At 34.9% G+C, this 18331-nt stretch overlaps 1 protein-coding gene across 3 annotated transcripts; it reads right to left on the bottom strand.

The window, feature by feature from the left end:
* Positions 1-710: 710 nt before the first annotated feature.
* On the bottom strand, positions 711-6705 carry LOC126607901 (glyoxysomal fatty acid beta-oxidation multifunctional protein MFP-a-like). Of its 3 annotated transcripts, XR_007617728.1 has the most exons (19): positions 6369-6705; positions 6057-6128; positions 5912-5980; positions 5756-5809; positions 5588-5655; positions 5421-5502; positions 5049-5104; positions 4627-4929; positions 4457-4543; positions 3803-3977; positions 3431-3552; positions 3168-3331; positions 2827-3081; positions 2592-2713; positions 2337-2458; positions 1995-2143; positions 1783-1921; positions 1213-1365; positions 711-868 (listed from the first exon to the last, which is right to left on the bottom strand). XR_007617728.1 is itself a non-coding variant. In XM_050275602.1 (18 exons), exons 1-18 carry the CDS (start codon positions 6469-6471, stop codon positions 1330-1332), a joined length of 2178 nt encoding a protein of 725 aa, XP_050131559.1. In that variant the 5' UTR covers positions 6472-6705; the 3' UTR covers positions 1052-1329. The 3 variants fall into 3 exon arrangements, 2 of the variants coding, with proteins under 2 accessions (XP_050131559.1, XP_050131560.1); XM_050275602.1 differs by lacking the exon at positions 711-868 and having other exon boundaries at positions 1052-1365; XM_050275603.1 differs by lacking the exon at positions 711-868 and having other exon boundaries at positions 1052-1365; positions 5924-5980.
* Between the last annotated feature and the right edge of the window lie 11626 nt (positions 6706-18331).

Genomic DNA, 18331 nt, shown 5'->3' with positions numbered 1-18331 from the left:
GAGGACAAAATTGAAAAAAAGTTGACAAGGGCTCTTCTCTTAATAGAATAAATTATATGCAAGACTTGCATCTTCGATATGAAATACTTTTGACATTTCTTTCCTTGTAATGCAAGTGAACAACTTTTTCTTACACTTTGGTCAAATTCACTGGATACTTAATATAACTCTTAACAAACGATATGTATTAATATTACTGTAATAATATTTTTCTTCACTTGTAAGTAAAAAGTCTCAAGTTCGACTCATATAGATAACTGTGACATATTATATTAGTGTTGAGTTTAATACTTGATAAGTGGTTGGCCTATTGTATGGCCTAGCCCGATTCATCTCTCTTTAAAGTAGATTCTCGCCATGTATAACAAAGATCTCGAAGTACACATATTTTTTTTTTCGAAGTATACATGTTAACGTAATTAACTTATTTTCTTTCTTTTTATTGGTCGGACCGCATGTGGCTTCATGGGTGATGATGGTAAATTCGTTAGGCCCAATGTTTTTTCGTATTGGGTTGTGAGTAAGAAGTCCAACATTATATCCTCCTAGTGAGAAGAATACAGAGGATGAGAGGAGTTCATATTGCCTTCCTTCTTCCAACAGTCCGCCATTTGAAATATGTTTGGATGGTTTTGCATTTCTGTACAGCACTAGCTGCATCGTTCCCAGAAGAAACCCTATCCCGTTTGGTACCTACGTACAACCATGCATGCACAAACCCAAATTTATTCGATCATCACGTTCTTTGACAGTGTCATCTAACATACCGGAGCATAAGTGTATTTTCGTGAATCATGTCACGCCATACAAAGAAAAGTAGTACATATGGAGAAGCATCATGCATCCAATGCGCGACTTATTTCCAAACCTGCATGAAGCAATATGGGCCAAACCACAATTACCCTTGACCATTTATTCTTTATGTTTTATATATTAAAGTTATAAGTGTTAATTATCTAGTTAAATGCATTGATACATATCAAGTGATGAGAGAAGATATCCTACAATAGAAACAGCAGACCCGCAACCGCATTGTGAGGGCACATGTTGATGTTCTTAACATATTTTGCTCTTTGGCTTTATCAATTAAATAATTGAATGTATTTACACTACATTTATTCATCAACTTATATTGAAGATGTAACAAAGTAAATATAGTAATTAGTATACATAACAATTATTCATCAACTTATCCAAGCTATCAGGCCATACCATATATCTCCTACATCATTCATTTGTTCCTGAGCCATCTAAAACATGGAAAGGAAAAGGATACTTGGGACTGAAGAAAACGGCAACCGTCGATCCCCATGCAACCGGGAAACTTTCTTATAACCGTGATTTTGCTTGGTTCGACTGAGAACTCTGCAAGGGAGCAGTGGAAAACGCTATTAGGCATGCAGAACGAGCAACATACACCAATAATATGCCATAATCAGTAATCTAATCCAGAAAATTCCACAATCCAAAGTCGTTATTGGGTTCACGTTGCACAATAACGTTCAGCTGTGCAATTCTGTGCATGTTGGAGGCTTACGGGGGAAAAAGGAAATGTACGGGAATATAAGCCTCTTGGTTATGATGGAACGTAATAGGCATGTAAGTTATAATAGAGTTGAGATTCGTAGCATTGCTCAACCAGTAAATCACAAGCAGTTCAACCAAAAGCATTGGCCCAAATTATAGCGTAGTAAAGGCTTAGTATTTTTAAGATGCAACACTAAGTCAATTCTGTATAATCAATGAAACTACAGGATAAACATAACAGTTCAGATTTCTTACCAGAGGAGCCCCGTTTGCAGCTCTTTCAGCCAAATAGGCGCAAGGCTTGAAAAATTCACCATAAGTATTTGACCATTCCTCCAATCTTGAATATATGTACTTGGATCCAAGTAAATCAGCCCAGAACAAGAGACCTCCCCTAAACAGAAGTGCCCAAACAAGTTATTACACAGCTTATGGCGTTTAAGGTATTCCCAACTATAAATACAAACCTGTATGGTGGGAAACCCATTCCCATGATTGCAGCAATGTCAAGGTCGGCAGCTTTTACTGCAATGCCTTCAGCAAGCACCCGGCATGCCTCATTTACAACAGGGAAAAATATCATCTCCACTATGTCCTGTTCTGATAACTTGAGTAGCTGAGTTGAGATGTCACAAACTTGGGTCAGAATTGTTACTATTATAATTTATAATTCAGACGGTGTCAGCAATTGCACGAGGGAGATGGTGGGGGTGTGTGGGTGTGGGAGTGGGTGAGTGAGAGAGAGAGAGAGAGAGAGAGGGAGAGGGAGAGGGAGAGGGAGAGGGAGAGGGAGGGAGAGAGAGAGAGACCTTAGGATCTATGGAAACACCCGAAATGCTTCTTGACTTTTCAATATATCCTTTCAATTGAGTATCTGGGGTAGCTTTGCGCCTATCATCATAAGTATAGAACCCTTTTCGAGTAGTTTCACCTAAAACAATAAGAATGTAAGGAATCTATTCTCTTATGAAAAATACTTATGATCTGTGAGTATAACTGTATAAGTAAGAAGTTGGTAAATAAATTTTCACCAGCCAACTACAAGCCTAACAACAAATTATTACCTGCCCTCCCATCCTCCTGCATCAAAGGGATGAGCATTGATTTATACGTCCGCTCAGGAAAGTTCACAACAAATTGCGTGCCGGTTGCAATTGCCACGCCAAACCCAACCAGATCAACCAATCTGAATGAATATATAGGATATCAAACTCAGGTTAATGACAGAAAAAGGAATTTTTGAGGGAGGGAGAACGCAGGAACCACCAAATCATAAGTTTTCACAAAAGTATTACTGACCTGAATGGGCCCATAGGCATTCCAAATTTGGCAATTACCCTATCAATCTGATAAACATCAGCACCTCGTTCAACAAGCAAGAGAGCAGCTTGCGTATAAGGAAAGAACACTCTGTTCACAGCAAATCCTGTGCAATTCCCAACAACAACTGGTGTTTTCTTTATTCTCTTCCCAACTTCTAGCAAATCAACAATAGCTTGGGGAGATGTCTGATTAGTACGAACAATTTCCAGAAGTGGCATGACATGTGCCGGGCTGGGCAGAGAGCACAATCAGTTCTCAAGTTAATAATTTGAGGAAAAAAGAAAAAACGAGGACAAACATACACTTCACAGTATTACCTAAAGAAATGGGCACCAATAATCCGATCATGAGACTTGGTCTTCTCTCCAATGAGGTTCAAGTCGATTGTGGAAGTATTACTTGCAAGTATGCAGTGTTGTGGGCAATATTTTTCAAGATCAGCAAAAATCTGCTGCTTTAGAGAAACCTTCTCAATAACGGCCTATTTCAAGCATAGAAGATGAATATGTCAGACCTTTTCCCCTATCTGCCAAATGAACATAAAAAGGTTGAATGAAATCGAACATGCTTTAATAATTACCTCTATGACCATATCTACATCTCTAAAGTTTTCATAATCCAGGACACCCTTAAGAAGAGAGAGGGTCTTCTCAAACTTTTCTTGAGTCATTTTCCCTTTCTTGACGCGGCTCTGCAGATTGGCTGAACCAGAAAAGTGACAACTTATAGCAGATTGCCATCACAAATACTTAACAACGAGCTGATATTATACACAGGAACAAATAATACGTATTTTATTTTAATTCTTACAAGAATAAAACTTTTAGAAGCATTGTTATTTGTTACTACACATGTGAAAATAAATGAAAGATTAAGCTTTTAGAAGAAAATATCAATTTAAAATACAATACTAAAGTAGAACCTTAAATTCTAAAAGGACTTCTAGCCTCACCTCTGACTCTACCAATCCCAGCCTGCAAGAACTTATCGTTTACTTCTTTCAGGATCACTGGATAACCACTAAGAATCAATGCGGTAGCTATTCCAGACCCCATTAACCCTCCACCAATGACAGCAACCTTAGTCACTCGTCTAGGCATCAAACCACGATCAGTAACCCCAGGTACCTATATACAGTTATGAGACAACAATTCACGTATTAGAAAGTTATATCAAAGAAAATGTGGTTTTATGGTAAGGCCAAATATCAGTTAGTAACCAATTTTACAATAATGCTATCCTATGTTTCATCAATTAAAATTGTTACTCGGAAGCGCAATTCCAATTTTTAAGAGATGCGTGTTCTTATGAATTTTCAACCAAAACTAGTTAAATTTTAGTTACTAAGGTATAAGTTCAACAAGCATGGCTAAAAAATTCCTCTAACTTCCTAAAAAGCAGCTAAACAACTAAGTATTGACCAAACTTAAACATCCACACAATCATCCTGCTTCAATAGGAATCAAAGACAGTTGAATTTGATAGAATTGCTTTCAAATTAACAGCAGGGAAATAAGTTAAAAGTTCATCATCCAGTTTAAATTCCATCACAGGATGCAGGTTGGTTATATAGTAGAGATGAATCAGGAAAAGTTGTGTGTCAAACCTTTGAAGTTCCACGTTGAGCAAAGAAGACATGGACCAAGCTCTTGCAAGTGTCTGACTGCAGAAGTCCTTGAAATGATTCAGCCTCCTGAAATGGCCAGAAACAGTGTCTTACCATTGCATGCATATATGTTTGGCAAAATGAAAGAGAATATGGAAACAGATAAGGACCTTCCAAAGTCCAGACCGACCCCCAGAAGCTATACCCTCCTCAACAACATCAATGCAAACCAATGGGTGTTTGAGATTGGGAGCCTGCTTCCGGACTTGAGCTCTTGCAAATTTAAGTATTTCCCTAGCTTCTCCAAGGGGCTCTAACTTGTCGGTTTTGTGAAGACTAGCAACCCAAGGTCTTTTACGCTCCAAGATATCCAACACCCACTTACGTGCAGTGCTTACCAACTGATCGGGTGAAACAATAGCATCTACAAGGCCTAAATCATGAGCCTCTTCCCCTTTAACTGGTTTTGATGTCTAATAGGGCATAGACAAAAGGAAATGGGGGAGGGAATTTAATCAGTATTAATAAAGTCAGCATGCCAAAACTATACAAGATATTAAGATGTTTAGAAATGACCAAACGCACAACACACCAGCATCATCTCAAGTGCCTTTGAGATTCCAACAAGACGTGGAAGCCGTTGCGTTCCTGAGAAAATTCAGGTTCATGTGATTGCAATCTAAAATATGCAAGGAATATCATATCAACAATGCCAATATGTCATATACATTCTGATATGATCGTGCAACTGTATTCTTTTTCTTTTTCTCTTTTCGTGGCCAGTAAGATGAGCTCACAGAACAGGGGACGGCCTCGGACGCCAACCAGATGAATGTACTATTTGATACAATGTCTTAGTAAAGTTTATTGACAACAAACCAGCTCTCTCATCTAAGCTTTCAACATGAAGGTATTTCAGTATTAAATTATGATACTTAATCAATTCAAAAAACTGGAGTCATACCTCCAAAACCGGGAATGAGTCCAAGCTGCAGCTCGGGCAACCCCAATTGTGCAGTAGGAGTCGATATTCGGGCATGACATGCCTGACACAAGAACATAAAAATGTCATCAAACAAAATCCAGTATAAAAGCCTTCAGTCAAAACTCCAAAACAACTGCAACACATACCATTGCCACCTCCAAACCTCCCCCCAGTGCAAGGCCATCAATGGCGGCAACTGAAGGTTTCCTTGCACCTGGAAGATCAACCAACCCATCACAGGTCAATTCAAGCAATGCCGTTCTTGTAAAACGGATATACAATAAGTAAAAGCACAAAACAAAACAGTTATTTACCTTCAAAAATATCAGTGATTACCTCCACGGATATAAAACCGGGCTTCTGCTCCTCTGCAACACATAACCAGGGAGTTGGGAACTTAATAGACCATGTAGTGATGAAATACTACTTACTAGATCATTAAAATACAAACATAAAAAAATTAAACATACGTTTCTGCCCACCTTGGTGTCCACCGAAAGCAGAAATATCGAAACCACCCGAAAATTTTCCTTTAGCACCTGGTCCAACCAACATGAATTTCATTAGCAAACAGCCCCAGCTCTTGAAAAACGATAACCAAATTGCCCCATATACCTGTTATAACAATTGCCTTCACATCGTTTCTTCTCAGGGCCTCCTCATAACTGTCTTTCAAGCTGTACAACACTGAAACACAGAGAGGTAGAGAGGGGAATTAGTAGAATTTAAACACGTTTTGGTTAATGACAGTATACTTATTTGAATCAAATTATGGATCAAAGGGTAAAAATTTCAGCTACCCAGTAAACTATTCAAACATATACAAATACTTGCAGAACATAAAACTGAAAACCCACAAAAATAAACAAATCAAAATCCCAAAAGATCAAAACTTGTGATGGGTAAAATTGGAGGGAAGGAAAGTACCATCGACCGAGAGGGAATTGACAGGTGGGTTGATGATGGTGATGAGAGCGACGCCGTCGGCTCCCACCTCCAGAACTGTCCGGCCCTTTCCGCTGCTGCCCATTTTCTGGTTTGCAAATTAATACCACACACACACACTCTCTCTCTCTCTCTCTCTCTCTCTCTGGTTCTGGATTTCAAGAGCTGATCTTTTCTGTATTAATGGAGTCTTATAGGAGGTTGGGAAGTTGGATGGTTTCGTTGGCGTTTTAATTGTGATTGCTTGCTTGCGTACTGAGTGTTTCACAATGACGTTTGGCAAGATTTGGAAGGAAACTCAGCTTGGCGGATCCGGAAAGGACTTGGATTCTCTCCTCGTCTTTTCTTTCTCTTCTCTCACACTTTATTCTGTCTTTCTCTTTTTATAAAAAAAGTTAATCACATTTTATCTAGAGAACTTTAACGAATAGCTCCTGATTCTGTTCATTTTAACGAAAAACCACATTTTTACACTAAAAAGTCAATCCTGGTACTATTCATTTTACCCTTTATTTTATGCTTATCATTAAAACTAAAAGTTTTCAAACCCTTTTTATTAGTTTTCCTTTTATTTATATGCTTCTCTTTTTATAAAAAGTTAATATAAGATTGTGTGCATGAATGAGCGACTGAGTTGCTTTTCTCGCATATCTGGGGAGGGGAACACCACGCTCATAATTTATTTATTTTTCTTTCTGGAAATTATGTAAAATTATTAATAGGTATCTAAATTTAACTAACCAAAACAAGTGACGCTTTATCATAGTAGTGAAAAAAAATTGAGTTCTTACATAACTGTGTAAATTTGGACCTCGTTAATGGTTAATTTAACATTTAATCTAATAAAATCTATCGTTTACAAAAAAAATTTAACCAACCAGAGTTATTAACAACTCCAATTTTGTAAAATAAGTGATAAATTGTGCTGGTTGTTATCATCATCTTCTCCGTCTTCTACAATACGTTATTATAGAATACAGCTTGTAATAAAAAATAAAAATAAAAACGTCGTTGTCATAAGTGATTTTACATATACTCTGAGCCATATTTTATATATGTTAGTTAAAATGTTATTTTCTATGTTTTATATATGTTACTTAAAATGTTATGTTCTATATTTTATATATGTTAGTTAAGATGTTATGTTCTAAGTCATTGTTATAACTTATAAGAGTAAATTGTAGCTATGGTCCCTTAACTTTAACTCAATTGGAGCAATGGTCCTTCAACTAAAAATCCATTACCATTGGTCCTTCAACTCATCAAAACGTGCAGCTATGGTCCCTCAACTAAAAATCCATTACCTTTAGTCCCTCAACTTTAATTCAACTGGAGAAATGGTCCCTTAACTTTAACCCAATTGTAGCAATGGTCCTTCCAACATAACTCGTTTTAACAAATTTTTTTACGTAGTTGACGAAAAAGACCATAATTACACACTTTGATGAGTTGAGGGACCCTAATTATATAAATGGTTATTCCAACATAACATATTTTGACAAAATTTTGAAGAAATTGATGAAAATGACTATAGCTACACATTTTGATAAGATGAGGGACCAATGGTAATGGATTTTTAGTTGAGGGACCATTGCTCCAATTTGATTAAAGTTCAGGGACCATTGCTACAATTTACTCAACTTATAAAGATACAAATTGAGCATTGATCTTTGGATTTTGTTCATTAAATTTTGGCGCTGAATTAAAATTTTGTGAAATTTAATTATTAAAATTTAACACAATTGTATAACAATTGGATCAAAATTCTAAAAACTAATACTCCAATTTTCTCATTTTATATAAAATATTGATACCACAAATTAATAGTTGTAATAGGAATACTGTATCGAAGTTATACGGTACAACAAACTCATATTCTAATGCTACATACATCTTATGATGGAAAGAGATCTCAAGTTATGGTCTCCCAGATAGTTAAAATAGTTAATATGGAGATGATAAATTAAATTGACCGGTTGGAATAGTTTTTAAAGTCAAATGTTTGCTAAATTAACAAAAATCTACCTAATGGCTCTTTTAGAGCATCTCTATCAGTTGATAGAAGGTAAGAGCAAAAACAACAATGTGCCCTCCAACCCAAAAAACCCTCTCTAGCAATTCAATAAGCCAAGAGCATCTCACCCGTTTTTGAAGAGCAAGTGCAGTAAAATTACCCTTACTATTCATTCTAAGAGTATCTCCACCTGTTTGTGGAGGGTAAGAGCAATAAACTTGCCTTTACTATTCACTTTATACAGATTACAACATGTTCATCCTACTTATGCTTCTGTTTTTTTTTATCATCCATGTCTTCCTTTTCTCGTTTCTTTTGTGCGATTTTATTGTATGCAACAAATGCTCGATGAAATGCCTTAGTTGACAAGTTTTGACAGTCTTTAACACTACAATTTCATGTGCCACCCTTGACAAGTCTCTACATATCATAGTGTTCTTGACATATATTGGCAAAAATTGACATGTTCCTATCAGGTGCTTGACGAATAGTGTAATGAATCTTTTATTTTAGTCAAAATCATGACTCTATTATTAGAAATTTTAACGTTGCCAATGTCATGATTATGCTTTTTGTTTGTCATTTGATTTTTTTGGGGGACCAAAGTTTGTCATTTGATATAGGAATGCGGCGATGATGAATGTTATTGCAATTATTGATGAAATATTGAAATCGGTTATGTTAGAGATATTAAATTTATAAACTAAATGATATGTCATTAATAAAAAATAAGTATCAGTACTTAAATAATAATTCAACCATCAACTTTTATGTCACTTATTTTACAAAATTTAATTTACAAATTTAATCTCTTTAAAATTATTATCACGATGAAATAGAAAGAACAACTATATTTCTTGCGCTTGGTGCGGGAAAGCAGTCATTAAAAAATAATATTTCTTGAACTTGTCAATACGATCGCGTTTCAGCCAAACGTCAGAAGCCCAGTGGATATAATGATCAATATGTGTGAAATAATTGGGAGCATTTGGCGCGTGAGGTGTTTGCCCAACGCCTACGATGTGTTGGCGTCTGCTGATTGGCGGTGGATTCAGTGAAACATTCAGAAGAGCGTGTAATAATATTTCCTTGGAAGATAAACTGATCAGACGCGTGGACGATTTCGCGAATTACAATGTCATCGCTTTGATGCATTGCCTGTAGATAAACTTTGTGCCCATTTCAAAGTTGGCAGTTTCGTGCTATCTGCACTCCAACTTGGGACACGCGTCACATACCCAATCATAGGAGCCCAGGGACTGCATGTACTTAACGATAGCTGCTCAAACTTTAGTGTGGGCCTCGAAATATTTGGGCCCCCATTTGTTTGTACATCATTAAACTTTGCTCCCCCAAGTATTTGGGCCTCGAATAGTATTTGCCTCCTGTACACGTGGTAATTGATTTAAAAGTTGAAGCACGTTGATCAATCTTGAAAAATATTAGCCAAATCAGAAATATTTAAAACATCTAATTGAGCTTAAAGAAATTGACAAACACTATGTTTTAAAGAACATTAAAATTTCAACGTGGCAATTAAATCGGTAAATGGTTTCTGATTGAAATGAAATTTGACATAGATAATCTATGAATCAAGACTTACAAAATAGATGGTTTGGATCTTTGAAGTTCGATGTGAAATGGGTTCCATAACTAATCTCCATTCTTTTTTCAAAAAATGGGGATGACTTCTCTTTAAAGGGCTTGTATATATAGATATTGATAAAAATAGTTGAGGTTTAAAATTTAATTAAATCTCAACCGCTATTTTTGTCGATTTGTCCCATAAACTTGTATAGAGCTGTCATTTTTCATTGAACTTTAATTTCAGCCGATTACCCCTTGAACTTTTATAATTAGCCAATTTTCCTACTGAACTTTAATTTTAGCCGGTTACCCCGTGAACTTTTATAAATAGCCAATTTCTCCCTGAAGGTAGATTATAAAAAAAAATTGTCCAATTTTTTATCCGTTTTGATCATGCAGATAACACATGACAAGTGTATGGGGGGGGGGGAAGAATGGAAAATTGGATGGATGAAAATTGAATGAAATTTTAGGTGAGGGAAATGTTCAAGGGAATAATCAGCTAAAATTAAAATTCGGGAGGAAAATTGACACTTCTACACAAGCTCAGAGAGCAAATCAACAAGTACCTCTATAAAAAATAATATGCGAGAAAGAATCATGCATACATAATGTACCTAGAATTTTATCAATGGACCCATGACACACACTATTATTGTTCTTCCATTAATATTCAAATTTACAATTTTCTTGCAAAGTTAACAAGTCAATGTATGATATATCATACATGGGACATCGGACATGTCAATATAACTTTCGATACAAATTCTGTCAAACATTTAAGTTTTGTTAATTTGTTGTCAACGTGCGCTTAAAGTCTAGGAGTATAATAATAGTTTCGTAGTCTCCTTATACTCTACAATAAATGCCAGCACAAGCCTTTTCGTTTTCTGCCACGATTTACTAAGGAAATGTGTCACGTCATAATCCCGAAAATACGATTAGCATCGAAACTCCACGTCAAAAAATAGTTGTTCATCAATCATGCCTTGTTTACGAGTCATAACAAAAAAGAACCTAACGGTTCAATAACGTAGTAATATTTTTCTGTATTTTATGGTTATATCTAACCTTTATGTTAGATTGTCTATATACCTTAAAACAGGATCTAGCTATTCGTGGTTCACCATTTACTAAACTCTGACGTTTCTCATGGTACTTTCTAGCAAAGAAACATAGAATTCCAAAATCACTTAATAAAATTCGAGTAGCATGAATCACTAGATTCTAGAATACATAATGAAACTATATGCCAGCTAGGATTGTCATTCCGTCACTCACATACATCATGAATTTTCCAACATAGTTCCGCAATCACAACAAATAATCGACTCCATGAATCCAAGTTGCACAATATTAACATTTAACTACATTGATCAACCAACAAGATCATATATCACTTTAATAAATTTTAATAAGGCCAACCTCTATAAGGTTTGTCGTATTTTGTTACTGAAATCCATTATCTAGCATTGTAATCCTAAGTTACAACCACAAGCGTAAACTTGAGCAATTTCTATGCACAAAAATCTAGAATTCTGAACTAACCCAATAGAACCAAACCTGAAATAGGATTCGGAACCAGCTCAATGAAATCCAATCAAAGGTAAGGTTTCGAACCTCTGAACTGAACCAAATAAGAAAATGGACTCCATACAGCTTAACTGAATCTAACTATGAAGTTGTTACCCATCGCAAATTTACCAAGCACAACCATAGTCATAATTTAATAGTGTAAGCAGTGATCATCCATCGCGGATATACCAAACATGATTACTCTTAGCATACGTATGGCCCCACAATCGCGAATATACCAAGCAGGACTATATCTTATAGTACTTGGTGTTGATCAACCATCGTGGATATACCAAGCATAATGACAACTTGAATACGTATAGTCCCCCATCATGGATATACCAAGCAAGTCCATAGGCATAGTTTAATAGTGTAGGCAGTGATAACCCATCGTAGATATATTAAGCATCATCATTCCTAGAATGTGTGTGGTCCCTCTAATGCAGGTTACCAGGCGAGACCATCTATTTACCACACTGCTATATGGTGTTGTCACATGATCACACATCATACCTCATACATTAACATCTATGATTTACAATGAGAGCACATACTGTCACATGCCAGACCGGCTCCGCCATAGTAAGATATTGTCCGCTTTGGGCTTACCATTCCTTCACGGTTTTGTTTCTAGGAATTCACAAGCAACTTCCCAGTGGGGTCACCCATCCTAAGATTGCTCTCGCTCAAACTCGCTTAACTTCGGAGTTCCGATGGTATCTGAAGCTAGTGAGTTCCCAAAAGGCATCATGCTACATGGAGGTGGGCATGTACATATAAGGCACATCATCCCCTCTCCGTTGATCGATGTGGGATGTTACAATTCACCCCCTTAGGAGCCTGACGTCTTCGTCAGCACATTCGCACTAAATGGCATAGTGGCTCTGATACCATTTTGTCACATCCCATACTGGCTCTGCTGTAGCACGATATTGTCCACTTTAGGCCCCACCACGCCCTCACGGTTTTGTTTATGGGAACTCACACGAGAACTTCGCAGTGGGTCACCCATCCTAGGATTGCTCTCATCCAAACTCGCTTAACTTTGGAGTTCGATAGAACCCGAAGCCAATGAGTTCCCAAAAAGCCTCGTGCTATATGGAGGTAGGCATATACATATAAGACATATCACCCCATTTCCGTTGATCGATGTGGGATGTTACACATACACTATCAATTCCACTTGACAACCAAATCTTGTTATACAGACATACAAATTTTACATAATACTTCTAATATAGTTTCCGGTTCATCTTTTCATACTAACAATCATACATTATCGTTACTTTCCTCTAGAAGTCCAGTACATATTTAAACTCAGTAAGGTGTCACTTACACACAAACCAAGAGGTACATTCTTAAGATGATATAGTCCGTTTTGACACAAAAATCATCTCCAACCAAGTGCTAGGCCGAAGAGATTGCGGGCCCCACCAGGCCATAATTCATCCATTAGGCTAGTGGGCTGGCCAAAGAAAGCCAGCTAGCTAGCCCATTTGAATTTTTTTAGACGATTTTTTTTTTCATATTAAAATTCTAATTTTTTTCTTATAAATACCTAAGTCATTTCTACACCATTTCTCACCTCATTTTCACAAGCCCATACTATCTTACCTCATTTTATTTCAATTCTTCACCAATTTTTCACATCATTTTCATTATACAAAGATAAAAAACCTGAAGGTTTATTCATTTAGCGACAATGACACTCAAAATATGTTCTAAAACCTTATTTTAATATGATAGTTTAATTCAATTAACCATATTAATTCAATTAACATAATAAATTATTGAGGGGGCTAAAGAATAGCCTCATTTGGTTGGAGATGGGTTTTTTGTCAAATGAGCTAGTTTAGGGCCTATGGCTCTTTGGACCTCTCGATTGGAGATGATATAAAATATGATTTGATACTGTTCTCTAAAAAATAATTTCATACAAAATTATAAAGTTAAACATGACCCTTTGATCCCCTTTCAGCTAGAGACGACCTTAGGTCTAAGCCTGGCAAACGGGTCGTGTCTGTCGTGTTAGTGTCGTTTTCGTATAACATCTGTTATCTTAACAGGTCGTGTCGTGTCACACCCGTTATCTTAATGGGTCCTTAACAGGTCGGGTCACTTTACCTGGGTAAAGTGAGCAAAGTGACCCGACATGTTATGACCCGTTAAGAAAAATATTTTTTTTCCTTAAATTTGCACATACCACACATTGCCACATAAATATTACTTCAAAACATTAAAACACATTTGTCGTTTAAGTACTACATCTACACTCGAAAACAAGAGTCTAATAAACAAACATTCATACACTACTAGTCTATTACAAAATATTAAATGTGCAAGGATATGCAAAGTGAAAGATTTTTTGTTTTCAAGGTTGTGAAGCCTTTCTCAAAAGTTTAAACCTTGCCAATGGAACTCAAAGCTTGCATGTTATTCCTTTTACAAAATCATCAATTTTCATCGATCATCATGACATAAGATTTTGTGGTATCCACTAGTGTAAATATTTAAATTGAAGATTGAATTCATTCATTGTATTCATATAGGGTCAAAGAATGTAGCTGTAAAAAATCATCAAAATTGGAGTTAAAATAACCGTTAAATCGTGATTTTTCATTGATAACCGTCGAAAAGTTTTGTCCTATTACTTGATCTCTGAATGTTTGTTTTTTTTGGTGTATGCAATCTTGAAGCATATACAAACAAGTTTGACGGTTGGATCGTTGAAATTAGTTTCGTAGAATGTGTATCCCATCAAAACGATAGATTCATTAACACTTAGAGTTTATTTATACTTTCATTAAGCATAACAAAAGATTTTGTGGTATCTAGTGTAAATATTTTAAATTGAAGATCGAATTCATTCATTGTATTCATATAGGGTCAAGGAGTGTAGCTGTAAAAAATCATCAAAATGGGATTTCAATAAATCGTGATTTTTCGTTGATAACCGTCGAAACGTTTTGTCCCATTACTTCATATCTGAATGTTTTTTTTTGCAATTTTTGGCGTATACGATCTTGAAGCATATACAAACAAGTTTGACGGTTGGATCGTTGAAATTAGTTTCGTAGAATACGTATCCCATCAAAACGATAGATTCACTAACACTTGAGAGTTTATTTATATTTTCATTAAGTGTAACATAAGATTTTGTGGTATCCACTAGTGTAAATATTTTAAATTGGAGATCGAATTCATTCATTTTATTCGTATAGGGTCAAGGAGTGTAACTGTAAAAAATCATCAAAATCGGAGTTCAAATAACCGTTAAATCGTGATTTTTCGTTTATAACCGTTGAAAAGTTTTGTCCCGTTACTTGATCTCTGAATGTTTGTTTTTTGCAATTTTTGGCATATGCGATCTCAAAGTATATACAAATATGTTTGACGGTTTGATCATTGAAACTAGTTTCGTAGAATGCGTATCCCATCAAAACAATAGATTCACTAACACTTAAGAGTTTATTCATATTTTCATTAAGTATAACATAAGATTTTGTGGTATCCACTAGTGTAAATATTTTAAATTGAAGATCGAGTTCATTCATTGTATTCATATAGGGTCAAGGAGTGTAGCTGTAAAAAATTATCAAAATCGAAGTTAAAATAACCGTTAAATTGTGATTTTTCGTTGATAACTGTCGAAAAGTTTTGTCCCATTACTTGATCTCTGAATCTTTGTTTTTTGAGATTTTTTGCTGATGCGATTTCGAAGCATATTCAAACAAGTTTAACGATTGGATAATTGAAATTAGTTTCGTAGAATTCGTATCCCATCAAGATCAATGGTGTGTGTATATATATATATTTAGTTATTTATTAAGTAGATTTAAATTTATTTATTTTGTACATATAACACTTAAGAAATTAAATGGTATGTATATTTAAGCAGATCTAATGGTCACCAATTTTTAACATTTAATATATATATATATATATATATATATAATTATTATAGTTTTTAGGGGTATAAAATTGTTTAATATGTATAATTATTATAATATTTTTTTAGGGTTATAAAATTATAAAATTAATATTTTGCTTATCGTGTATCGTGTTACCCAGGTGTATACCCGAACCAACCAATTATCTTAACATGTGTTTATTGGGTTACCCGATAACGATCCGATTCGTTATCGTGTTGATCCGAACATTTGTTAATTTAATGTCCTGTCGTGTCGTGTCTGGTTATTAGGTTGTGTCAGGAATTACTAGGGTCTATAATTCAAGTTGATACGTGATCTTTGTTAAATGCTTTCCATGGAATAAGTGAGAAGCTTTTTTTTTATGATGTGGACTCAATATTGATCAAAATAACAATAAATATTCATAACAACGCAATCAAAAAACCCAAACAGGTTAATGAGAGAAATTTCGGTATAACAGTTTTCACAATTGATAAAACCAGCTAACTTCAAGTAAAATTAAAATACAAAGTGAAATGCTTCTCATACGAATGACGTGGCAGGTTGGTCCTATTTCAATTTTTATAAGGAGTTGGATTGTCTACCTTCCCATTTCCATACTCTTCATATTCCCTCCTGTTTTGTGTGGTCACGGTTAAGCCATGTCAACATTTTATATTCCTATTACTTTTTGTTTTATTATTTTTATAAAAAAATTAATATAAAATATTGACGTAACTTAACTGTGACCTCAATATTGTTCAAAATAACAATAAATATTCATAACAACGCAATCAAAAAACCCAAACATGTTAAGGAGAGAAATTTCGGCATAACAGTTTTCACATTTGATAAAACCGGCTAACTTCAAGTAAAATTAAAATACAAAGTGAAATGCTTCTTATACGAATGACGTGGCAGGTTGGTCCTATTTCAATTTTTATAAAGAGGTGGATTGTCTACCTTTCCATTTTCATACTCTTCTTATCCCTCCTGTTTTGTGTGGTCACGATTAAGCCACGCCAACATTTTATATTTCTATTACTTTTTGTTTTATTATTTTTATAAAAAATTAATATAAAATGTTAACGTGATTTAACTGTGATCACACAAACAGAAATGAATAAAAAAAGTATGGAAATGAGAGGGTAAATAATTTACCTCCTTTTTATAAAGGCCTGGTGATTTTTGTTCTGTAGTCGTAATGATGAGTTGAAGCTGGAAAGTACAAAAGGCTAGAAACAAAGCCATCATCACACAATAAATGAACATATAAAATTTGGTCGGACGCTTTTGTATGAAATTATCTTCCCCCATTCAACAAAAAAATAAAAGTTTAACTTCCCCCAAAAGGGTAAAAATGACACATTCACGTCTCATTCAGAAACTTACATCACCGTAAAATTCGATTGGAAAATTTTATTTGAACTCATATAATTTTTTTCTATACTCAACTTAAATTTTAAATGTGAAGTGTTATTTTTATCCTATTGCACAATTACCATAAAGTATAAGATAAAATTAACAAAAAGCTGAAATGTATTAATAAACCATCACCCAATAATCAAACCTTACTATTATGCAATCTTTCTCTTGCGTCCTACTCTGGCTAAAATCCCAATACGTTATCATAGAGAAAATAAGCTTTTTTTGACAAATAGATAGTGATTTTGAAGTTTGCGATCTTCCAACTAAAGTATGAATCGATTTATGAGTTTTTATTTTATTTTAATTATTTTATGAACTCAAAGGAAAAATTCAGTCGATGTCCCATCCTTGGCGCATCTTAGGATCTGATTTTCCTGCAGCTATGTAAGTCTTAAGCAGCAAATAATACTCATTGCAATTGAGACAACCTAGAAGCTTCAAAATCTCACAAAATTTCTCAGCACCATCAACATCTTTCTCATCCTCAAAATACTTGAGAAATGCAATTTTTGTATCTGGGGATGGATGCCATTCCTCGTTCTTGCTTTCTGAAACAACAGCTCCCAATTGGCCAACAGCCAAATCCACCTTATGCGTGTTCAAGGCGCGAGCCATGAGCATTTCTCGAGCCTTCATGAAAGACCCTTTAGTCTCCTTACAAACACTTGCAAAGACCAATTCTAATTCAATCCCTCAATATTGTTTTGCTTATAAGGGGCTTGAAGAATTACAAGATTGCTTAGGCCTGAAGAAAACATATGATTTGATTTTGATGTTTTACCTTTTGAAAATGGGTGTAAAGATAAATTTAGCTATCAAATTAGGTTTGTGAGGGTAATTTAAATAGGGGTGTGCTATCCCCACCCCATTTTACTTCTCACACATCTCTTGATAATTTTTGTCCGTTGATTTTCTTCAATTTATCCGATCTGATGACCGAAAATTAAAAAGATGTGTGAGAAGTAAAATGGGATGTGTGGATATCACATCCCATTTAAATAATAAATTTGGGTTTAAAAATATATTGATAGTTCAGGTAAATATGAAAGTGAAACTCGTTTAATTAATTGCTGCAAGTTCCCGTACGCGGTTAAAATGAATAATATTTGGATATTAAAAATTGAATAGGAACTCCTATTTAAAATTCTTAATGTTTTAATCACAGAGCTTTGTACCTATGATCATAATCATTCATACTATGAATCACACTGTAAAAATTATCACTATAAAAAATAAATTAAAATTAAGATCGTTTAATTAATTTATTGTAGAAAATACATACCTGTAAAATTCATTTGTCTTCAGGTAAATATGAAAGTGAAACTCGTTTAATTAACTCCCGCAAGCGGTTAAAATACCGAAAAACCAAACCGCGGTAAAAAAAAAAAGCGCCCGAAAAGTTCAAGAAAACAATCATAACACACTTTCCA

This window comes from Malus sylvestris, chromosome 16 (genome assembly GCF_916048215.2).
Source record: "Malus sylvestris chromosome 16, drMalSylv7.2, whole genome shotgun sequence".
Lineage (NCBI taxonomy): Eukaryota > Viridiplantae > Streptophyta > Magnoliopsida > Rosales > Rosaceae > Malus > Malus sylvestris.
The sequence above is the reverse complement of the archived record's forward strand: the minus strand, read 5'-3'. Positions and strand labels throughout refer to the sequence as shown.

Excerpts from the sequence above, each read along its gene's own strand:
- LOC126607901 (XM_050275602.1), bottom strand. The coding sequence starts at position 6,471 with ATGGGCAGCAGCGGAAAGGGCCGGACAGTTCTGGAGGTGGGAGCCGAC. Across the intron at positions 3,082-3,167 it reads ATTGGTGCCCATTTCTTTAG|CCCGGCACATGTCATGCCAC; the intron begins GTAATACTGTGA and ends CTCTCTGCCCAG. Across the intron at positions 2,459-2,591 it reads GCAGGAGGATGGGAGGGCAG|GTGAAACTACTCGAAAAGGG; the intron begins GTAATAATTTGT and ends TTATTGTTTTAG.